Raw genomic sequence first — 24092 nt, 5'->3', positions numbered from 1 at the left:
CTATAGCCAGTGATCAGGCAGGTGTGTTCCTGGGCAGCGGCTGAGGAAAGGAGCGAGCTGTGAGCTGCAGTATTAGATGGCTATGACGCTACAGTGCCAGAGTGAGCACAGGTATGGCCAGGCCAGGGTAATCACCACCCGCTCCCCCCGCTCTCTATAGCCAGTGATCAGGCAGGTGTGTTCCAGGGCAGTGGCTGAGGAAAGGAGCGAGCTGTGAGCTGCAGTATTATAGATGGCTATGATGCTACAGTGCCAGAGTGAGCACAGGTATGGCCAGGCCAGGGTAATCACCACCCGCTCCCCCCTCTCTCTATAGCCAGTGATCAGGCAGGTGTGTTCCTGGGCAGCGGCTGAGGAGAGGAGCGAGCTGTGAGCTGCAGTATTATAGATGGCTATAACGCTACAGTGCCAGAGTGAGCACAGGTATGGCCAGGCCAGGGTAATCATCACCCGCTCCCCACTCTCTCTATAGCCAGTGATCAGGCAGGTGTGTTCCTGGGCAGCGGCTGAGGAAAGGAGCGAGCTGTGAGCTGCAGTATTATAGATGGCTATGACGCTACAGTGCCAGAGTGAGCACAGGTATGGCCAGGCCAGGGTAATCACCACCCGCTCCCCCCTCTCTCTATAGCCAGTGATCAGGCAGGTGTGTTCCAGGGCAGTGGCTGAGGAAAGGAGCGAGCTGTGAGCTGCAGTATTATAGATGGCTATAACGCTACAGTGCCAGAGTGAGCACAGGTATGGCCAGGCCAGGGTAATCACCACCCGCTCCCCCCTCTCTCTATAGCCAGTGATCAGGCAGGTGTGTTCCTGGGCAGCGGCTGAGGAAAGGAGCGAGCTGTGAGCTGCAGTATTATAGATGGCTATAACGCTACAGTGCCAGAGTGAGCACAGGTATGGCCAGGCCAGGGTAATCACCACCCTCTCCCCCCTCTCTCTATAGCCAGTGATCAGGCAGGTGTGTTCCTGGGCAGCGGCTGAGGAGAGGAGCGAGCTGTGAGCTGCAGTATTATAGATGGCTATAACGCTACAGTGCCAGAGTGAGCACAGGTATGGCCAGGCCAGGGTAATCACCACCTGCTCCCCCCTCTCTCTATAGCCTGTGATCAGGCAGGTGTGTTCCTGGGCAGCGGCTGAGGAAAGGAGCGAGCTGTGAGCTGCAGTATTATAGGTGGCTATGACGCTACAGTGCCAGAGTGAGCACAGGTATGGCCAGGCCAGGGTAATCATCACCCGCTCCCCCCTCTCTCTATAGCCAGTGATCAGGCAGGTGTGTTCCTGGGCAGCGGCTGAGGAGAGGAGCGAGCTGTGAGCTGCAGTATTATAGATGGCTATGACTCTACAGTGCCAGAGTGAGCACAGGTATGGCCAGGCCAGGGTAATCATCACCCGCTCCCCCCTCTCTCTATAGCCAGTGATCAGGCAGGTGTGTTCCTGGGCAGCGGCTGAGGAGAGGAGCGAGCTGTGAGCTGCAGTATTATAGATGGCTATGATGCTACAGTGCCAGAGTGAGCACAGGTATGGCCAGGCCAGGGTAATCATCACCCGCTCCCCCCTCTCTCTATAGCCAGTGATTAGGCAGGTGTGTTCCTGGGCAGCGGCTGAGGAGAGGAGCGAGCTGTGAGCTGCAGTATTATAGATGGCTATGACTCTACAGTGCCAGAGTGAGCACAGGTATGGCCAGGCCAGGGTAATCATCACCCGCTCCCCCCTCTCTCTATAGCCAGTGATCAGGCAGGTGTGTTCCTGGGCAGCGGCTGAGGAAAGGAGCGAGCTGTGAGCTGCAGTATTAGATGGCTATGACGCTACAGTGCCAGAGTGAGCACAGGTATGGCCAGGCCAGGGTAATCATCACCCGCTCCCCCCTCTCTCTGTAGCCAGTGATCAGACAGGTGTGTTCCTGGGCAGAGGCTGAGGAAAGGAGCGAGCTGTGAGCTGCAGTATTATAGATGGCTGTGATCCTACAGTGCCAGAGTGAGCACAGGTATGGCCAGGCCAGGCCAGGGTAATCATCACCCGCTCCCCCCTCTCTCTATAGCCACTGATCAGGCAGGTGTGTTCCTGGGCAGCGGCTGAGGAAAGGAGCGAGCTGTGAGCCTCAGTATTAGATGGCTATGATGCTACAGTGCCAGAGTGAGCACAGGTATGGCCAGGCCAGGGTAATCACCACCCGCTCCCCCCTCTCACTATAGCCAGTGATCAGACAGGTGTGTTCCTGGGCAGCGGCTGAGGAAAGGAGCGAGCTGTGAGCTGCAGTATTATAGATGGCTATGATGCTACAGTGCCAGAGTGTGCACAGGTATGGCCAGGCCAGGGTAATCATCACCCGCTCCCCCCTCTCTCTATAGCCAGTGATCAGGCAGGTGTGTTCCTGGGCAGCGGCTGAGGAAAGGAGCGAGCTGTGAGCTGCAGTATTATAGATGGCTATGACACTACAGTGCCAGAGTGAGCACAGGTATGGCCAGGCCAGGGTAATCATCACCCGCTCCCCCCTCTCTCTATAGCCAGTGATCAGGCAGGTGTGTTCCTGGGCAGCGGCTGAGGAAAGGAGCGAGCTGTGAGCTGCAGTATTATAGATGGCTATGACTCTACAGTGCCAGAGTGAGCACAGGTATGGCCAGGCCAGGGTAATCACCACCCGCTCCCCCCTCTCTCTATAGCCAGTGATCAGGCAGGTGTGTTCCTGGGCAGCGGCTGAGGAAAGGAGCGAGCTGTGAGCTGCAGTATTATAGATGGCTATGACACTACAGTGCCAGAGTGAGCACAGGTATGGCCAGGCCAGGGTAATCATCACCCGCTCCCCCCGCTCTCTATAGCCAGTGATCAGGCAGGTGTGTTCCTGGGCAGCGGCTGAGGAAAGGAGCGAGCTGTGAGCTGCAGTATTATAGATGGCTATGATGCTACAGTGCCAGAGTGAGCACAGGTATGGCCAGGCCAGGCCAGGGTAATCATCACCCGCTCCCCCCTCTCTCTATAGCCAGTGATCAGGCAGGTGTGTTCCTGGGCAGCGGCTGAGGAAAGGAGCGAGCTGTGAGCTGCAGTATTAGATGGCTATGATGCTACAGTGCCAGAGTGAGCACAGGTATGGCCAGGCCAGGGTAATCATCACCCGCTCCCCCCTCTCTCTATAGCCAGTGATCAGGCAGGTGTGTTACTGGGCAGCGGCTGAGGAGAGGAGCGAGCTGTGAGCTGCAGTATTATAGATGGCTATAACGCTACAGTGCCAGAGTGAGCACAGGTATGGCCAGGCCAGGGTAATCACCACCCTCTCCCCCCTCTCTCTATAGCCAGTGATCAGGCAGGTGTGTTCCTGGGCAGCGGCTGAGGAGAGGAGCGAGCTGTGAGCTGCAGTATTATAGATGGCTATAACGCTACAGTGCCAGAGTGAGCACAGGTATGGCCAGGCCAGGGTAATCACCACCTGCTCCCCCCTCTCTCTATAGCCTGTGATCAGGCAGGTGTGTTCCTGGGCAGCGGCTGAGGAAAGGAGCGAGCTGTGAGCTGCAGTATTATAGATGGCTATGATGCTACAGTGCCAGAGTGAGCACAGGTATGGCCAGGCCAGGGTAATCATCACCCGCTCCCCCCTCTCTCTATAGCCAGTGATCAGGCAGGTGTGTTCCTGGGCAGCGGCTGAGGAGAGGAGCGAGCTGTGAGCTGCAGTATTATAGATGGCTATGACGCTACAGTGCCAGAGTGAGCACAGGTATGGCCAGGCCAGGGTAATCATCACCCGCTCCCCCCTCTCTCTATAGCCAGTGATCAGGCAGGTGTGTTCCTGGGCAGTGGCTGAGGAGAGGAGCGAGCTGTGAGCTGCAGTATTATAGATGGCTATGACGCTACAGTGCCAGAGTGAGCACAGGTATGGCCAGGCCAGGGTAATCATCACCCGCTCCCCCCTCTCTCTATAGCCAGTGATCAGACAGGTGTGTTCCTGGGCAGCGGCTGAGGAAAGGAGCGAGCTGTGAGCTGCAGTATTATAGATGGCTATGACGCTACAGTGCCAGAGTGAGCACAGGTATGGCCAGGCCAGGGTAATCACCACCCGCTCCCCCCTCTCTCTGTAGCCAGTGATCAGGCAGGTGTGTTCCTGGGCAGCGGCTGAGGAAAGGAGCGAGCTGTGAGCTGCAGTATTATAGATGGCTATAACGCTACAGTGCCAGAGTGAGCACAGGTATGGCCAGGCCAGGGTAATCACCACCCGCTCCCCTCTCTCTCTATAGCTAGTGATCAGGCAGGTGTGTTCCTGGGCAGCGGCTGAGGAAAGGAGCGAGCTGTGAGCTGCAGTATTATAGATGGCTATGATGCTACAGTGCCAGAGTGAGCACAGGTATGGCCAGGCCAGGGTAATCATCACCCGCTCCCCCCTCTCTCTATAGCCAGTGATCAGGCAGGTGTGTTCCTGGGCAGCGGCTGAGGAGAGGAGCGAGCTGTGAGCTGCAGTATTATAGATGGCTATATCGCTACAGTGCCAGAGTGAGCACAGGTATGGCCAGGCCAGGGTAATCACCACCGGCTCCCCCCTCTCTCTATAGCCAGTGATCAGGCAGGTGTGTTCCTGGGCAGCGGCTGAGGAAAGGAGCGAGCCGTGAGCTGCAGTATTATAGATGGCTATAACGCTACAGTGCCAGAGTGAGCACAGGTATGGCCAGGCCAGGGTAATCATCACCCGCTCCCCCCTCTCTCTATAGCCAGTGATCAGGCAGGTGTGTTCCTGGGCAGCGGCTGAGGAAAGGAGCGAGCTGTGAGCTGCAGTATTATAGATGGCTATAACTCTACAGTGCCAGAGTGAGCACAGGTATGGCCAGGCCAGGGTAATCACCACCCGCTCCCCCCTCTCTCTATAGCCAGTGATCAGGCAGGTGTGTTCCTGGGCAGCGGCTGAGGAAAGGAGCGAGCTGTGAGCTGCAGTATTATAGATGGCTATGACACTACAGTGCCAGAGTGAGCACAGGTATGGCCAGGCCAGGGTAATCATCACCCGCTCCCCCCGCTCTCTATAGCCAGTGATCAGGCAGGTGTGTTCCTGGGCAGCGGCTGAGGAAAGGAGCGAGCTGTGAGCTGCAGTATTAGATGGCTATGACGCTACAGTGCCAGAGTGAGCACAGGTATGGCCAGGCCAGGGTAATCATCACCCGCTCCCCCCTCTCTCTATAGCCAGTGATCAGGCAGGTGTGTTCCTGGGCAGCGGCTGAGGAGAGGAGCGAGCTGTGAGCTGCAGTATTATAGATGGCTATGATGCTACAGTGCCAGAGTGAGCACAGGTATGGCCAGGCCAGGGTAATCACCACCCGCTCCCCCCTCTCTCTATAGCCAGTGATCAGGCAGGTGTGTTCCTGGGCAGCGGCTGAGGAAAGGAGCGAGCTGTGAGCTGCAGTATTATAGATGGCTATGATGCTACAGTGCCAGAGTGAGCACAGGTATGGCCAGGCCAGGCCAGGGTAATCATCACCCGCTCCCCCCTCTCTCTATAGCCAGTGATCAGGCAGGTGTGTTCCTGGGCAGCGGCTGAGGAAAGGAGCGAGCTGTGAGCTGCAGTATTTGATGGCTATGATGCTACAGTGCCAGAGTGAGCACAGGTATGGCCAGGCCAGGGTAATCATCACCCGCTCCCCCCTCTCTCTATAGCCAGTGATCAGGCAGGTGTGTTACTGGGCAGCGGCTGAGGAGAGGAGCGAGCTGTGAGCTGCAGTATTATAGATGGCTATAACGCTACAGTGCCAGAGTGAGCACAGGTATGGCCAGGCCAGGGTAATCACCACCCTCTCCCCCCTCTCTCTATAGCCAGTGATCAGGCAGGTGTGTTCCTGGGCAGCGGCTGAGGAGAGGAGCGAGCTGTGAGCTGCAGTATTATAGATGGCTATAACGCTACAGTGCCAGAGTGAGCACAGGTATGGCCAGGCCAGGGTAATCACCACCTGCTCCCCCCTCTCTCTATAGCCTGTGATCAGGCAGGTGTGTTCCTGGGCAGCGGCTGAGGAAAGGAGCGAGCTGTGAGCTGCAGTATTATAGATGGCTATGACGCTACAGTGCCAGAGTGAGCACAGGTATGGCCAGGCAAGGGTAATCACCACCCGCTCCCCCCTCTCTCTATAGCCAGTGATCAGGCAGGTGTGTTCCTGGGCAGCGGCTGAGGAGAGGAGCGAGCTGTGAGCTGCAGTATTATAGATGGCTATGACGCTACAGTGCCAGAGTGAGCACAGGTATGGCCAGGCAAGGGTAATCATCACCCGCTCCCCCCTCTCTCTATAGCCAGTGATCAGGCAGGTGTGTTCCTGGGCAGTGGCTGAGGAGAGGAGCGAGCTGTGAGCTGCAGTATTATAGATGGCTATGACGCTACAGTGCCAGAGTGAGCACAGGTATGGCCAGGCCAGGGTAATCACCACCCGCTCCCCCCTCTCTCTATAGCCAGTGATCAGACAGGTGTGTTCCTGGGCAGCGGCTGAGGAAAGGAGCGAGCTGTGAGCTGTAGTATTATAGATGGCTATGACGCTACAGTGCCAGAGTGAGCACAGGTATGGCCAGGCCAGGGTAATCACCACCCGCTCCCCCCTCTCTCTATAGCCAGTGATCAGGCAGGTGTGTTCCTGGGCAGCGGCTGAGGAGAAGAGCGAGCTGTGAGCTGCAGTATTATAGATGGCTATGACGCTACAGTGCCAGAGTGAGCACAGGTATGGCCAGGCCAGGGTAATCACCACCCGCTCCCCTCTCTCTCTATAGCTAGTGATCAGGCAGGTGTGTTCCTGGGCAGCGGCTGAGGAGAAGAGCGAGCTGTGAGCTGCAATATTATAGATGGCTATGACGCTACAGTGCCAGAGTGAGCACAGGTATGGCCAGGCCAGGGTAATCATCACCCGCTCCCCCCTCTCTCTGTAGCCAGTGATCAGGCAGGTGTGTTCCTGGGCAGCGGCTGAGGAAAGGAGCGAGCTGTGAGCTGCAGTATTATAGATGGCTATAACGCTACAGTGCCAGAGTGAGCACAGGTATGGCCAGGCCAGGGTAATCACCACCCGCTCCCCCCTCTCTCTATAGCTAGTGATCAGGCAGGTGTGTTCCTGGGCAGCGGCTGAGGAGAAGAGCGAGCTGTGAGCTGCAGTATTATAGATGGCTATGATGCTACAGTGCCAGAGTGAGCACAGGTATGGCCAGGCCAGGGTAATCATCACCCGCTCCCCCCTCTCTCTATAGCCAGTGATCAGGCAGGTGTGTTCCTGGGCAGCGGCTGAGGAGAGGAGCGAGCTGTGAGCTGCAGTATTATAGATGGCTATATCGCTACAGTGCCAGAGTGAGCACAGGTATGGCCAGGCCAGGGTAATCACCACCCGCTCCCCCCGCTCTCTATAGCCAGTGATCAGACAGGTGTGTTCCTGGGCAGCAGCTGAGGAAAGGAGCGAGCTGTGAGCTGCAGTATTAGATGGCTATGACGCTACAGTGCCAGAGTGAGCACAGGTATGGCCAGGCCAGGGTAATCATCACCCGCTCCCCCCGCTCTCTATAGCCAGTGATCTGGCAGGTGTGTTCCTGGGCAGCGGCTGAGGAAAGGAGCGAGCTGTGAGCTGCAGTATTATAGATGGCTATAATGCTACAGTGCCAGAGTGAGCACAGGTATGGCCAGGCCAGGGTAATCATCACCCGCTCCCCCCTCTCACTATAGCCAGTGATCAGACAGGTGTGTTCCTGGGCAGCAGCTGAGGAAAGGAGCGAGCTGTGAGCTGCAGTATTAGATGGCTATGACGCTACAGTGCCAGAGTGAGCACAGGTATGGCCAGGCCAGGGTAATCACCACCCGCTCCCCCCGCTCTCTATAGCCAGTGATCAGGCAGGTGTGTTCCTGGGCAGCGGCTGAGGAAAGGAGCGAGCTGTGAGCTGCAGTATTATAGATGGCTATGATGCTACAGTGCCAGAGTGAGCACAGGTATGGCCAGGCCAGGGTAATCATCACCCGCTCCCCCCGCTCTCTATAGCCAGTGATCAGGCAGGTGTGTTCCTGGGCAGCGGCTGAGGAAAGGAGCGAGCTGTGAGCTGCAGTATTATAGATGGCTATGATGCTACAGTGCCAGAGTGAGCACAGGTATGGCCAGGCCAGGGTAATCATCACCCGCTCCCCCCGCTCTCTATAGCCAGTGATCAGGCAGGTGTGTTCCTGGGCAGCGGCTGAGGAAAGGAGCGAGCTGTGAGCTGCAGTATTATAGATGGCTATGACGCTACAGTGCCAGAGTGAGCACAGGTATGGCCAGGCCAGGGTAATCACCACCCGCTCCCCCCGCTCTCTATAGCCAGTGATCAGGCAGGTGTGTTCCTGGGCAGCGGCTGAGGAAAGGAGCGAGCTGTGAGCTGCAGTATTATAGATGGCTATATCGCTACAGTGCCAGACTGAGCACAGGTATGGCCAGGCCAGGGTAATCACCACCCGCTCCCCCCGCTCTCTATAGCCAGTGATCAGGCAGGAGTGTTCCTGGGCAGCGGCTGAGGAAAGGAGCGAGCTGTGAGCTGCAGTATTAGATGGCTATGACGCTACAGTGCCAGAGTGAGCACAGGTATGGCCAGGCCAGGGTAATCACCTTCCGCTCCCCCCTCTCTCTATAGCCAGTGATCAGGTAGGTGTGTTCCTGGGCAGCGGCTGAGGAAAGGAGCGAGCTGTGAGCTGCAGTATTAGATGGCTATGATGCTACAGTGCCAGAGTGAGCACAGGTATGGCCAGGCCAGGGTAATCACCACCCGCTCCCCCCGCTCTCTATAGCCAGTGATCAGGCAGGTGTGTTCCTGGGCAGCGGCTGAGGAAAGGAGCGAGCTGTGAGCTGCAGTATTATAGATGGCTATGATGCTACAGTGCCAGAGTGAGCACAGGTATGGCCAGGCCAGGGTAATCACCACCCGCTCCCCCCTCTCTCTATAGCCAGTGATCAGGCAGGTGTGTTCCTGGGCAGCGGCTGAGGAAAGGAGCGAGCTGTGAGCTGCAGTATTATAGATGGCTATGACGCTACAGTGCCAGAGTGAGCACAGGTATGGCCAGGCCAGGGTAATCACCACCCGCTCCCCCCTCTCTCTATAGCCAGTGATCAGGCAGGTGTGTTCCTGGGCAGCGGCTGAGGAAAGGAGCGAGCTGTGAGCTGCAGTATTAGATGGCTATGATTCTACAGTGCCAGAGTGAGCACAGGTATGGCGAGGCCAGGGTAATCATCACCCGCTCCCCCCTCTCTCTATAGCCAGTGATCAGGCAGGTGTGTTCCTGGGCAGCGGCTGAGGAAAGGAGCGAGCTGTGAGCTGCAGTATTAGATGGCTATGACGCTACAGTGCCAGAGTGAGCACAGGTATGGCCAGGCCAGGGTAATCACCACCCGCTCCCCCCTCTCTCTATAGCCAGTGATCAGGCAGGTGTGTTCCTGGGCAGCGGCTGAGGAAAGGAGCGAGCTGTGAGCCTCAGTATTATAGATGGCTATGACTCTACAGTGCCAGAGTGAGCACAGGTATGGCCAGGCCAGGGTAATCACCACCCGCTCCCCCCTCTCTCTATAGCCAGTGATCAGGCAGGTGTGTTCCTGGGCAGCGGCTGAGGAAAGGAGCGAGCTGTGAGCTGCAGTATTATAGATGGCTATGACGCTACAGTGCCAGAGTGAGCACAGGTATGGCCAGGCCAGGGTAATCACCACCCGCTCCCCCCTCTCTCTATAGCCAGTGATCAGGCAGGTGTGTTCCTGGGCAGCGGCTGAGGAAAGGAGCGAGCTGTGAGCTGCAGTATTAGATGGCTATGATGCTACAGTGCTAGAGTGAGCACAGGTATGGCCAGGCCAGGGTAATCACCACCCGCTCCCCCCGCTCTCTATAGCCAGTGATCAGACAGGTGTGTTCCTGGGCAGCGGCTGAGGAAAGGAGCGAGCTGTGAGCTGCAGTATTATAGATGGCTATGACGCTACAGTGCCAGAGTGAGCACAGGTATGGCCAGGCCAGGGTAATCACCACCCGCTCCCCCCTCTCTCTATAGCCAGTGATCAGGCAGGTGTGTTCCTGGGCAGTGGCTGAGGAAAGGAGCGAGCTGTGAGCTGCAGTATTATAGATGGCTATGATGCTACGGTGCCAGAGTGAGCACAGGTATGGCAAGGCCAGGGTAATCATCACCCGCTCCCCTCTCTCTCTATAGCCAGTGATCAGGCAGGTGTGTTCCTGGGCAGCGGCTGAGGAAAGGAGCGAGCTGTGAGCTGCAGTATTAGATGGCTATGACTCTACAGTGCCAGAGTGAGCACAGGTATGGCCAGGCCAGGGTAATCATCACCCGCTCCCCCCTCTCTCTATAGCCAGTGATCAGGCAGGTGTGTTCCTGGGCAGCGGCTGAGGAAAGGAGCGAGCTGTGAGCTGCAGTATTAGATGGCTATGACTCTACAGTGCCAGAGTGAGCACAGGTATGGCCAGGCCAGGGTAATCACCACCCGCTCACCCCGCTCTCTATAGCCAGTGATCAGACAGGTGTGTTCCTGGGCAGCGGCTGAGGAAAGGAGCGAGCTGTGAGCTGCAGTATTATAGATGGCTATGACGCTACAGTGCCAGAGTGAGCACAGGTATGGCCAGGCCAGGGTAATCACCACCCGCTCCCCCCTCTCTCTATAGCCAGTGATCAGACAGGTGTGTTCCTGGGCAGCGGCTGAGGAAAGGAGCGAGCTGTGAGCTGCAGTATTAGATGGCTATGACGCTACAGTGCCAGAGTGAGCACAGGTATGGCCAGGCCAGGGTAATCATCACCCGCTCCCCCCTCTCTCTATAGCCAGTGATCAGGCAGGTGTGTTCCTGGGCAGTGGCTGAGGAAAGGAGCGAGCTGTGAGCTGCAGTATTATAGATGGCTATGATGCTACAGTGCCAGAGTGAGCACAGGTATGGCAAGGCCAGGGTAATCACCACCCGCTCCCCCCGCTCTCTATAGCCAGTGATCAGGCAGGTGTGTTCCTGGGCAGCGGCTGAGGAAAGGAGCGAGCTGTGAGCTGCAGTATTAGATGGCTATGACGCTACAGTGCCAGAGTGAGCACAGGTATGGCCAGGCCAGGGTAATCACCACCCGCTCCCCCCTCTCTCTATAGCCAGTGATCAGGCAGGTGTGTTCCTGGGCAGCGGCTGAGGAAAGGAGCGAGCTGTGAGCCTCAGTATTATAGATGGCTATGACGCTACAGTGCCAGAGTGAGCACAGGTATGGCAAGGCCAGGGTAATCACCACCCGCTCCCCCCTCTCTCTATAGCCAGTGATCAGGCAGGTGTGTTCCTGGGCAGCGGCTGAGGAAAGGAGCGAGCTGTGAGCTGCAGTATTAGATGGCTATGATGGTACAGTGCCAGAGTGAGCACAGGTATGGCCAGGCCAGGGTAATCATCACCCGCTCCCCCCTCTCTCTATAGCCAGTGATCAGACAGGTGTGTTCCTGGGCAGCGGCTGAGGAAAGGAGCGAGCTGTGAGCTGCAGTATTATAGATGGCTATGACGCTACAGTGCCAGAGTGAGCACAGGTATGGCCAGGCCAGGGTAATCACCACCCGCTCCCCCCTCTCTCTATAGCCAGTGATCAGACAGGTGTGTTCCTGGGCAGCGGCTGAGGAAAGGAGCGAGCTGTGAGCTGCAGTATTATAGATGGCTATAACGCTACAGTGCCAGAGTGAGCACAGGTATGGCCAGGCCAGGGTAATCACCTCCCGCTCCCCCCTCTCTCTATAGCCAGTGATCAGGCAGGTGTGTTCCTGGGCAGCGGCTGAGAAGAGGAGCGAGCTGTGAGCTGCAGTATTAGATGGCTATGATGCTACAGTGCCAGAGTGAGCACAGGTATGGCCAGGCCAGGGTAATCACCACCCGCTCCCCCCTCTCTCTGTAGCCAGTGATCAGACAGGTGTGTTCCTGGGCAGCGGCTGAGGAAAGGAGCGAGCTGTGAGCTGCAGTATTATAGATGGCTATGACACTACAGTGCCAGAGTGAGCACAGGTATGGCCAGGCCAGGGTAATCACCACCCGCTCCCCCCTCTCACTATAGCCAGTGATCAGGCAGGTGTGTTCCTGGGCAGCGGCTGAGGAGAGGAGCGAGCTGTGAGCTGCAGTATTAGATGGCTATGACGCTATAGTGCCAGAGTGAGCACAGGTATGGCCAGGCCAGGGTAATCATCACCCGCTCCCCCCTCTCTCTATAGCCAGTGATTAGGTAGGTGTGTTCCTGGGCAGCGGCTGAGGAAAGGAGCGAGCTGTGAGCTGCAGTATTATAGATGGCTATGATGCTACAGTGCCAGAGTGAGCACAGGTATGGCCAGGCCAGGGTCATCACCACCCGCTCCCCCCTCTCTCTATAGCCAGTGATCAGGCAGGTGTGTTCCTGGGCTGCGGCTGAGGAAAGGAGCGAGCTGTGAGCCTCAGTATTATAGATGGCTATGACTCTACAGTGCCAGAGTGAGCACAGGTATGGCCAGGCCAGGGTAATCATCACCCGCTCCCCCCTCTCTCTATAGCCAGTGATCAGGCAGGTGTGTTCCTGGGCAGCGGCTGAGGAAAGGAGCGAGCTGTGAGCTGCAGTATTATAGATGGCTATGATGCTACAGTGCCAGAGTGAGCACAGGTATGGCCAGGCCAGGGTAATCACCACCCGCTCCCCCCTCTCTCTGTAGCCAGTGATCAGACAGGTGTGTTCCTGGGCAGCGGCTGAGGAAAGGAGCGAGCTGTGAGCTGCAGTATTATAGATGGCTATGATACTACAGTGCCAGAGTGAGCACAGGTATGGCCAGGCCAGGGTAATCACCACCCGCTCCCCCCTCTCACTATAGCCAGTGATCAGGCAGGTGTGTTCCTGGGCAGCGGCTGAGGAGAGGAGCGAGCTGTGAGCTGCAGTATTAGATGGCTATGACGCTACAGTGCCAGAGTGAGCACAGGTATGGCCAGGCCAGGGTAATCATCACCCGCTCCCCCCTCTCTCTATAGCCAGTGATTAGGTAGGTGTGTTCCTGGGCAGCGGCTGAGGAAAGGAGCGAGCTGTGAGCTGCAGTATTATAGATGGCTATGATGCTACAGTGCCAGAGTGAGCACAGGTATGGCCAGGCCAGGGTCATCACCACCCGCTCCCCCCTCTCTCTATAGCCAGTGATCAGGCAGGTGTGTTCCTGGGCTGCGGCTGAGGAAAGGAGCGAGCTGTGAGCCTCAGTATTATAGATGGCTATGACTCTACAGTGCCAGAGTGAGCACAGGTATGGCCAGGCCAGGGTAATCATCACCCGCTCCCCCCTCACTCTATAGCCAGTGATCAGGCAGGTGTGTTCCTGGGCAGCGGCTGAGGAAAGGAGCGAGCTGTGAGCTGCAGTATTAGATGGCTATGATGCTACAGTGCCAGAGTGAGCACAGGTATGGCCAGGCCAGGGTAATCACCACCCGCTCCCCCCTCTCTCTGTAGCCAGTGATCAGACAGGTGTGTTCCTGGGCAGCGGCTGAGGAAAGGAGCGAGCTGTGAGCTGCAGTATTATAGATGGCTATGATCCTACAGTGCCAGAGTGAGCACAGGTATGGCCAGGCCAGGGTAATCATCACCCGCTCCCCCCTCTCTCTATAGCCAGTGATCAGGCAGGTGTGTTCCTGGGCAGCGGCTGAGGAGAGGAGCGAGCTGTGAGCTGCAGTATTAGATGGCTATGACGCTACAGTGCCAGAGTGAGCACAGGTATGGCCAGGCTAGGGTAATCATCACCCGCTCCCCCCTCTCTCTATAGCCAGTGATTAGGTAGGTGTGTTCCTGGGCAGCGGCTGAGGAAAGGAGCGAGCTGTGAGCTGCAGTATTATAGATGGCTATGATGCTACAGTGCCAGAGTGAGCACAGGTATGGCCAGGCCAGGGTCATCACCACCCGCTCCCCCCTCTCTCTATAGCCAGTGATCAGGCAGGTGTGTTCCTGGGCTGCGGCTGAGGAAAGGAGCGAGCTGTGAGCCTCAGTATTATAGATGGCTATGACTCTACAGTGCCAGAGTGAGCACAGGTATGGCCAGGCCAGGGTAATCACCACCCGCTCCCCCCTCTCTCTATAGCCAGTGATCAGGCAGGTGTGTTCCTGGGCAGCGGCTGAGGAAAGGAGCGAGCTGTGAGCTGCAGTATTATAGATGGCTATGATGCTACAGTGCCAGAGTGAGCACAGGTATGGCCAGGCCAGGGTAATCACCACCCGCTCCCCCCCTCTCTCTATAGCCAGTGATCAGGCAGGTGTGTTCCTGGGCAGCGGCTGAGGAAAGGAGCGAGCTGTGAGCTGCAGTATTATAGATGGCTATGATGCTACAGTGCCAGAGTGAGCACAGGTATGGCCAGGCCAGGGTAATCACCACCCGCTCCCCCCTCTCTCTATAGCCAGTGATCAGGCAGGTGTGTTCCTGGGCAGCGGCTGAGGAAAGGAGCGAGCTGTGAGCTGCAGTATTAGATGGCTATGACACTACAGTGCCAGAGTGAGCACAGGTATGGCCAGGCCAGGGTAATCACCACCCGCTCACCCCTCTCTCTATAGCCAGTGCTCAGGCAGGTGTGTTCCTGGGCAGCGGCTGAGGAAAGGAGCGAGCTGTGAGCTACAGTATTATAGATGGCTATGACGCTACAGTGCCAGAGTGAGCACAGGTATGGCCAGGCCAGGGTAATCATCACCCGCTCCCCCCTCTCACTATAGCCAGTGATCAGACAGGTGTGTTCCTGGGCAGCGGCTGAGGAAAGGAGCGAGCTGTGAGCTGCAGTATTATAGATGGCTATGATGCTACAGTGCCAGAGTGAGCACAGGTATGGCCAGGCCAGGGTAATCACCACCCGCTCCCCCCGCTCTCTATAGCCAGTGATCAGGCAGGTGTGTTCCTGGGCAGCGGCTGAGGAAAGGAGCGAGCTGTGAGCTGCAGTATTATAGATGGCTATGACACTACAGTGCCAGAGTGAGCACAGGTATGGCCAGGCCAGGGTAATCATCACCCGCTCCCCCCGCTCTCTATAGCCAGTGATCAGGCAGGTGTGTTCCTGGGCAGCGGCTGAGGAAAGGAGCGAGCTGTGAGCTGCAGTATTAGATGGCTATGACGCTACAGTGCCAGAGTGAGCACAGGTATGGCCAGGCCAGGGTAATCATCACCCGCTCCCCCCTCTCTCTATAGCCAGTGATCAGGCAGGTGTGTTCCTGGGCAGCGGCTGAGGAAAGGAGCGAGCTGTGAGCTGCAGTATTATAGATGGCTATAACGCTACAGTGCCAGAGTGAGCACAGGTATGGCCAGGCCAGGGTAATCATCACCCGCTCCCCCCTCTCTCTATAGCCAGTGATCAGGCAGGTGTGTTCCTGGGCAGCGGCTGAGGAAAGGAGCGAGCTGTGAGCTGCAGTATTAGATGGCTATGATGCTACAGTGCCAGAGTGAGCACAGGTATGGCCAGGCCAGGGTAATCACCACCCGCTCCCCCCTCTCTCTATAGCCAGTGATCAGGCAGGTGTGTTCCTGGGCAGCGGCTGAGGAAAGGAGCGAGCTGTGAGCTGCAGTATTATAGATGGCTATAACGCTACAGTGCCAGAGTGAGCACAGGTATGGCCAGGCCAGGGTAATCATCACCCGCTCCCCCCTCTCTCTATAGCCAGTGATCAGGCAGGTGTGTTCCTGGGCAGCGGCTGAGGAAAGGAGCGAGCTGTGAGCTGCAGTATTAGATGGCTATGATGCTACAGTGCCAGAGTGAGCACAGGTATGGCCAGGCCAGGGTAATCACCACCCGCTCCCCCCTCTCTCTATAGCCAGTGATCAGGCAGGTGTGTTCCTGGGCAGCGGCTGAGGAAAGGAGCGAGCTGTGAGCTGCAGTATTAGATGGCTATGACGCTACAGTGCCAGAGTGAGCACAGGTATGGCCAGGCCAGGGTAATCACCACCCGCTCCCCCCTCTCTCTATAGCCAGTGATCAGGCAGGTGTGTTCCTGGGCAGCGGCTGAGGAAAGGAGCGAGCTGTGAGCTGCAGTATTATAGATGGCTATGATGCTACAGTGCCAGAGTGAGCACAGGTATGGCCAGGCCAGGGTAAACATCACCCGCTCCCCACTCTCTCTGTAGCCAGTGATCAGGCAGGTGTGTTCCTGGGCAGCGGCAGAGGAAAGGAGCGAGCTGTGAGCTGCAGTATTATAGATGGCTATGACACTACAGTGCCAGAGTGAGCACAGGTATGGCCAGGCCAGGGTAATCACCACCCGCTCCCCCCTCTCTCTATAGCCAGTGATCAGGCAGGTGTGTTCCTGGGCAGCGGCTGAGGAAAGGAGCGAGCTGTGAGCTGCAGTATTAGATGGCTATGACGCTACAGTGCCAGAGTGAATACAGGTATGGCCAGGCCAGGGTAATCATCACCCGCTCCCCCCTCTCTCTATAGCCAGTGATCAGGCAGGTGTGTTCCTGGGCAGCGGCTGAGGAGAGGAGCGAGCTGTGAGCTGCAGTATTATAGATGGCTATGATGCTACAGTGCCAGAGTGAGCACAGGTATGGCCAGGCCAGGGTAATCACCACCCGCTCCCCCCGCTCTCTATAGCCAGTGATCAGGCAGGTGTGTTCCTGGGCAGCGGCTGAGGAAAGGAGAGAGCTGTGAGCTGCAGTATTATAGATGGCTATGACGCTACAGTGCCAGAGTGAGCACAGGTATGGCCAGGCCAGGGTAATCATCACCCGCTCCCCCCGCTCTCTATAGCCAGTGATCAGGCAGGTGTGTTCCTGGGCAGCGGCTGAGGAAAGGAGCGAGCTGTGAGCCTCAGTATTATAGATGGCTATGACGCTACAGTGCCAGAGTGAGCACAGGTATGGCCAGGCCAGGGTAATCATCACCCGCTCCCCCCGCTCTCTATAGCCAGTGATCAGGCAGGTGTGTTCCTGGGCAGCGGCTGAGGAAAGGAGCGAGCTGTGAGCTGCAGTATTAGATGGCTATGACGCTACAGTGCCAGAGTGAGCACAGGTATGGCCAGGCCAGGGTAATCATCACCCGCTCCCCCCCTCTCTCTATAGCCAGTGATCAGGCAGGTGTGTTCCTGGGCAGCGGCTGAGGAAAGGAGCGAGCTGTGAGCTGCAGTATTATAGATGGCTATAACGCTACAGTGCCAGAGTGAGCACAGGTATGGCCAGGCCAGGGTAATCAATACCCGCTCCCCCCTCTCTCTATAGCCAGTGATCAGGCAGGTGTGTTCCTGGGCAGCAGCTGAGGAAAGGAGCGAGCTGTGAGCTGCAGTATTATAGATGGCTATGACGCTACAGTGCCAGAGTGAGCACAGGTATGGCCAGGCCAGGGTAATCACCACCCGCTCCCCCCTCTCTCTATAGCCAGTGATCAGGCAGGTGTGTTCCTGGGCAGCGGCTGAGGAAAGGAGCGAGCTGTGAGCTGCAGTATTAGATGGCTATGATGCTACAGTGCCAGAGTGAGCACAGGTATGGCCAGGCCAGGGTAATCACCACCCGCTCCCCCCCTCTCTCTATAGCCAGTGATCAGGCAGGTGTGTTCCTGGGCAGCGGCTGAGGAAAGGAGCGAGCTGTGAGCTGCAGTATTATAGATGGCTATGACGCTACAGTGCCAGAGTGAGCACAGGTATGGCCAGGCCAGGGTAATCATCACCCGCTCCCCCCTCTCTCTATAGCCAGTGATCAGACAGGTGTGTTCCTGGGCAGCGGCTGAGGAAAGGAGCGAGCTGTGAGCTGCAGTATTATAGATGGCTATGACTCTACAGTGCGAGAGTGAGCACAGGTATGGCCAGGCCAGGGTAATCACCACCCGCTCCCCCCCTCTCTCTATAGCCAGTGATCAGGCAGGTGTGTTCCTGGGCAGCGGCTGAGGAAAGGAGCGAGCTGTGAGCTGCAGTATTATAGATGGCTATGACGCTACAGTGCCAGAGTGAGCACAGGTATGGCCAGGCCAGGGTAATCACCACCCGCTCCCCCCCTCTCTCTATAGCCAGTGATCAGACAGGTGTGTTCCTGGGCAGCGGCTGAGGAAAGGAGCGAGCTGTGAGCTGCAGTATTATAGATGGCTATGACGCTACAGTGCCAGAGTGAGCACAGGTATGACCAGGCCAGGGTAATCATCACCCGCTCCCCCCGCTCTCTGTAGCCAGTGATCAGACAGGTGTGTTCCTGGGCAGCGGCTGAGGAAAGGAGCGAGCTGTGATCCTCAGTATTAGATGGCTATGACGCTACAGTGCCAGAGTGAGCACAGGTATGGCCAGGCCAGGGAAATCATCACCCGCTCCCCCCTCTCTCTATAGCCAGTGATCAGACAGGTGTGTTCCTGGGCAGCGGCTGAGGAGAGGAGCGAGCTGTGAGCTGCACTATTATAGATGGCTATGACGCTACAGCGCCAGAGTGAGCACAGGTATGGCCAGGCCAGGGTAATCATCACCCTCTCCCCCCTCTCTCTATAGCCAGTGATCAGGCAGGTGTGTTCCTGGGCAGCGGCTGAGGAAAGGAGCGAGCTGTGAGCTGCAGTATTATAGATGGCTATGACGCTACAGTGCCAGAGTGAGCACAGGTATGGCCAGGCCAGGGTAATCACCACCCGCTCCCCCCTCTCTCTATTGCCAGTGATCAGGCAGGTGTGTTCCTGGGTAGCGGCTGAGGAAAGGAGCGAGCTGTGAGCTGCAGTATTAGATGGCTATGACGCTACAGTGCCAGAGTGAGCACAGGTATGGCCAGGCCAGGGTTATCACCACCCGCTCCCCCCCTCTCTCTATAGCCAGTGATCAGGCAGGTGTGTTCCTGGGCAGCGGCTGAGGAAAGGAGCGATCTGTGAGCTGCAGTATTAGATGGCTATGACGCTACAGTGCCAGAGTGAGCACAGGTATGGCCAGGCCAGGGTAATCACCACCCGCTCCCCCCTCTCACTATAGCCAGTGATCAGACAGGTGTGTTCCTGGGCAGCGGCTGAGGAAAGTAGCGATCTGTGAGCTGCAGTATTAGATGGCTATGACGCTACAGTGCCAGAGTGAGCACAGGTATGGCCAGGCCAGGGTAATCACCACCCGCTCCCCCCTCTCACTATTGCCAGTGATCAGACAGGTGTGTTCCTGGGCAGCGGCTGAGGAAAGGAGCGAGCTGTGAGCTGCAGTATTATAGATGGCTATGATGCTACAGTGACAGAGTGAGCACAGGTATGGCCAGGCCAGGGTAATCACCACCCCCGCTCCCCCCGCTCTCTATAGCCAGTGATCAGGCAGGTTGTGTTCCTGGGCAGCGGCTGAGGAAAGGAGCGAGCTGTGAGCTGCAGTATTAGATGGCTATGACGCTACAGTGCCAGAGTGAGCACAGGTATGGGCCAGGCCAGGGTAATCACCACCCGCCTCCCCCCCTCTCTCTATAGCCAGTGATCAGGCAGGTGTGTTCCTGGGCAGCGGCTGAGGAAAGGGAGCGAGCTGTGAGCTGCAGTATTATAGATGGCTATGACGCTACAGTGCCAGAGTGAGCACAGGTATGGCCAGGCCAGGGTAATCACCACGCCGCTCCCCCCGCCCTCTCTATAGCCAGTGATCAGGCAGGTGTGTTCCTGGGCAGCGGCTGAGGAAAGGAGCGAGCTGTGAGCTGCAGTATTATAGATGGCTATGACTCTACAGTGCCAGAGTGAGCACAGGTATGGCCAGGCCAGGGTAATCACCACCCTCTCCCCCCTCTCTCTAATAGCCAGTGATCAGACAGGTGTGTTCCTGGGCAGCGGCTGAGAGAGAGCGAGCGAGCTGTGAGCTGCAGTATTATAGATGGCTATGATGCTACAGTGCCAGAGTGAGCACAGGTATGGCCAGGCCAGGGTCATCACCACCCCGCTCCCCCCTCTCTCTATAGCCAGTGATCAGGCAGGTGTGTTCCTGGGCAGTGGCTGAGGAAAGGAGCGAGCTGTGAGGCTGCAGTATTAGATGGCTATGACGCTACAGTGCCAGAGTGAGCACAGTATGGCCAGGCCAGCGGTAATCACCACCCGCTCCCCCCACCCCGCTCTCTATAGCCAGTGATCAGGCAGGTGTGTTCCTGGGCAGCGGCTGAGGAAAGGAGCGGAGCTGTGAGCTGCAGTATTATAGATGGCTATGACGCTACAGTGCCAGAGTGAGCACAGGTATGGCCAGGCCAGGGTAATCACCACCCGCTCTCCCCCCGCTCTCCTATAGCCAGTGATCAGGCAGGTGTGTTCCTGGGCAGCGGCTGAGGAAAAGGAGCGAGCTGTGAGCTGCAGTATTCTACTAGATGGCTATGACTCTACAGTGCCAGAGTGAGCACAGGTATGGCCAGGCCAGGGTAATCACCACCCCTCTCCCCCCCCTCTCTCTATAGCCAGTGATCAGACAGGTGTGTTCCTGGGCAGCGGCTGAGGAAAGGAGCGAGCTGTGAGCTGCAGTATTAGATGGCTATGATGCTACAGTGCCAGAGTGAGCACAGGTATGGCCAGGCCAGGGTAATCATCACCCCGCTCCCCCCCTCTCTCTATAGCCAGTGATCAGGCAGGTGTGTTCCTGGGCAGCGGCTGAGGAGAGGAGCGAGCTGTGAGCTGCAGTATTATAGATGGCTATGATGCTACAGTGCCAGAGTGAGCACAGGTATGGCCAGGCCAGGGTCATCACCACCCGCTCCCCCCTCTCTCTATAGCCAGTGATCAGGCAGGTGTGTTCCTGGGCAGTGGCTGAGGAAAGGAGCGAGCTGTGAGCTGCAGTATTAGATGGCTATGATGCTACAGTGCCAGAGTGAGCACAGGTATGGCCAGGCCAGGGTAATCATCACCCGCTCCCCCCGCTCTCTATAGCCAGTGATCAGGCAGGTGTGTTCCTGGGCAGCGGCTGAGGAAAGGAGCGAGCTGTGAGCTGCAGTATTATAGATGGCTATGACTCTACAGTGCCAGAGTGAGCACAGGTATGGCCAGGCCAGGGTAATCATCATCCGCTCCCCCCTCTCACTATAGCCAGTGATCAGACAGGTGTGTTCCTGGGCAGCGGCTGAGGAAAGGAGCGAGCTGTGAGCTGCAGTATTATAGATGGCTATGACGCTACAGTGCCAGAGTGAGCACAGGTATGGCCAGGCCAGGGTAATCACCACCCACTCCCCCTCTCTCTATAGCCAGTGATCAGGCAGGTGTGTTCCTGGGCAGTGGCTGAGGAAAGGAGCGAGCTGTGAGCTGCAGTATTATAGATGGCTATGACTCTACAGTGCCAGAGTGAGCACAGGTATGGCCAGGCCAGGGTAATCATCACCCGCTCCCCCCTCTTTCTATAGCCAGTGATCAGGCAGGTGTGTTCCTGGGCAGCGGCTGAGGAAAGGAGCGAGCTGTGAGCTGCAGTATTATAGATGGCTATAACGCTACAGTGCCAGAGTGAGCACAGGTATGGCAAGGCCAGGGTAATCACCACCCGCTCCCCCCTCTCTCTATAGCCAGTGATCAGGCAGGTGTGTTCCTGGGCAGCGGCTGAGGAAAGGAGCGAGCTGTGAACTGCAGTATTATAGATGGCTATAACGCTACAGTGCCAGAGTGAGCACAGGTATGGCCAGGCCAGGGTAATCACCACCCGCTCCCCCCTCTCTCTATAGCCAGTGATCAGGCCTGTGTGTTCCTGGGCAGCGGCTGAGGAAAGGAGCGAGCTGTGAGCTGCAGTATTAGATGGCTATGATGCTACAGTGCCAGAGTGAGAGAATGGGACAGGATTCAGGGTGACCACCTTTTTCTTTTTTCAAATAATACAAAATTTGACTTCTTCGAGTGGTCACTGGACTATTAGAAATTATTCATTGAGTTTACTGGATTTGATAAATTGAGTATAGGGATGGGGAGAGGTTCTGGGCAACTGCAAATCCCCCTTAAGTCCCCAATATTCCACTGTTCAATAAAGGATACAGAATATGGGAGATAGAGAGAAACCAAATTTCACCGCTATATGTAAATTGTTCATATTAATTTTCTTCCTATCTTGTATCTCAGAAACTGCATTGGACAGAACTTTGCTATGAATGAGATGAAAGTGGCTCTGGCCCTGACACTCAATCGCTTTGAGCTTTCACCAAATCTCTCCAAACCACCACTGAAACTACCCCAGCTGGTCCTGCGCTCCAAAAATGGCATCCATGTATTCCTAAAGGCAGCAGGCTGATCTCGGACACCTGCTCTATTATGTATAAGAAGAATCTCATAAATTTATCTTCAATTTACTTATCTTCAAAAATGTGTTATAATGTCAAAATAAAATAAAATTAAAATAATGTTACAGACTGTTATAGAACATGCTAAATCTCTCTTTTCTACTGCTGTTGGTTTTATCATATATTAGCAAAGCAAATATACTACTGACCATTTCCTAGCTACTGTATAATTAATATACAACTTGCACAGTATAATCAGTTCACCATATGTGCATTATATATACTAGACCCACTCCCTATGGTTAATACAGAAATAACGTGTGAGAAGTATTGTTTATTTGTTTTGTTTTATTTATGTAACGAGGTTTTAGCACCTTTGATCAGTGTCACATTTTATCTGTACTGTTACTTTGTGGTGTTTTTTTATTAGAACCAGGTTGTAATTTTGTGTTTTTTGTGAGTTTGATATGTAATTCGCATTTTTTTTTTTACTCTCAAATGTAATAGGCAGGAGCGTATCTATAATGGGTGCAGGGTGTTTGGGGCACACGGGCCCCTGGGTCCAGGGGGGCTCCACACCGCACACCCTGCAACCATACTATTTTTAGCTTGCCGCAGCCATTTTTCCGGCATTCTGGGCATGTGCAGTAGACTCTGGGCACACTCTAGTGCCCAGAGTCTGCTAATGCTCCGGTGGCCGGCCAGCCGCATCAGTGGACTGCCGGCCACCAGGGAGAGATGAGGGGGCCCCGCATGGGGAGTGCACATAGGCCCCCCCTCTCTTCAGATGCCCCTGGTAATAGGGTGCAAGAAAAGGCAATTTTGCATGTTGTTTTTTATTTTTTTTTAATTTGTTTTTATTAGATTTGTTTGCAAAACAGAAGGATTGTATCAGGGATCCATATAGAATGAATACAGTAACAACATCAATGAAAAGTACAATAGTTGTTACAATAATGGTGTGATGAGAAGAACACAGAATAAATGCAATTATAGTCATTGAAATTATTGTCTTTTAAGAAGAAAAGAACAAACTAAGATTAGACTTCAGTTACTCAGTGAATGTGATCATGCTGAAAATGAAGCATTTGGTCATAAGACTTAAACATCAGAAATAATAAAAAAAGAAAATTATAAACCATGGAACATGAATTAGGGGGGGGGTGAGAAAGGTAAAGAATAGTGGGGCCTATTCATCATAACTAAAGTTTCCCAGGAGGTGATTAGGGTTAGAGCTGGCATGGAGTTCTACCTAATTACCGGAGGATCCATCATTCCTCCTCCCTATAACTATCTATACCGGTAGCTGTCATTTTAGCGATAACCGCCTGTTTGGAAATAGATAGTTATCTCTATCTACACTAACTTACCACAGCTGGAATCCGTGCTGCGCTTACGCTGTTACATCTGTAAAACCAGCGCATGCGCAGCACTGCCTACACCTGCGGTAAGTTTGTGTCCTCCCCTCCGCTCACCTCCCTCCCCCCCCTTCACCTCACCCCCCGTTCGGCACTTACCTGCCCGCGCAGCAGCCTCTGGCTCCGTCTGCTATGCGGTCATGTGGTCTCCCCAGCAGCACACAGTACTGTTTAGAAAAAAAAATAGCGCCGGAGGAAGACGTCGGGGGACCTGTCCAGCTGTAAGCAGGTTAAGTGTTACCTACTATTCACCACCTCACAGTGGCAAATAGTAACTACATCAACTTCCAAAAATACATAATTTTCGGAATTTGATGAATACCATAATTTCCATATCCCCATACTAATGTACTAATGTCCTCATATGGAAAATTAACGTAGGGGGACTTAGCAAGGATATATCAGTGTTATCTCCTGTGTCATCAGGAATACTAAAATGACGTTAATTAAGGAAAATGTCCTTAAAAAATTTATTTTAATGTTGATGAATAGCACCCTGAGACTGAGAGGGGAACGGGTGTTGGGGGGATGTGAGGGTTGTGGAGATGCAGCACGAATCCGACCATACCCAAGAGAATTACTTATTAGAAGAGTTAATGGACCTCATTCAGAGTCGGTC

General features: G+C 55.4%; 1 protein-coding gene across 1 annotated transcript in view; it reads left to right on the top strand.

Annotated features, from left to right (window-relative positions):
- Positions 1-22961, top strand: part of LOC148435881 (cytochrome P450 4B1-like) — a 351835-nt gene extending 328874 nt beyond the window's left edge. The window contains exon 12 of the mRNA XM_088465383.1: positions 21898-22961. Coding sequence (XP_088321509.1) covers positions 21898-22066 — 169 coding nt within the window. The 3' untranslated portion in view covers positions 22067-22961. The remainder of the gene's footprint in view (positions 1-21897) is intronic.
- Positions 22962-24092: the final 1131 nt, after the last annotated feature.

Source organism: Taudactylus pleione, unplaced genomic scaffold (assembly GCF_031769625.1).
Source record: "Taudactylus pleione unplaced genomic scaffold, aTauple2 ptg001987l, whole genome shotgun sequence".
In the NCBI taxonomy this organism is placed as follows: domain Eukaryota; kingdom Metazoa; phylum Chordata; class Amphibia; order Anura; family Myobatrachidae; genus Taudactylus; species Taudactylus pleione.
Note: the sequence above shows the minus strand (reverse complement) of the source record. Positions and strands in the feature narration are given on the sequence as shown.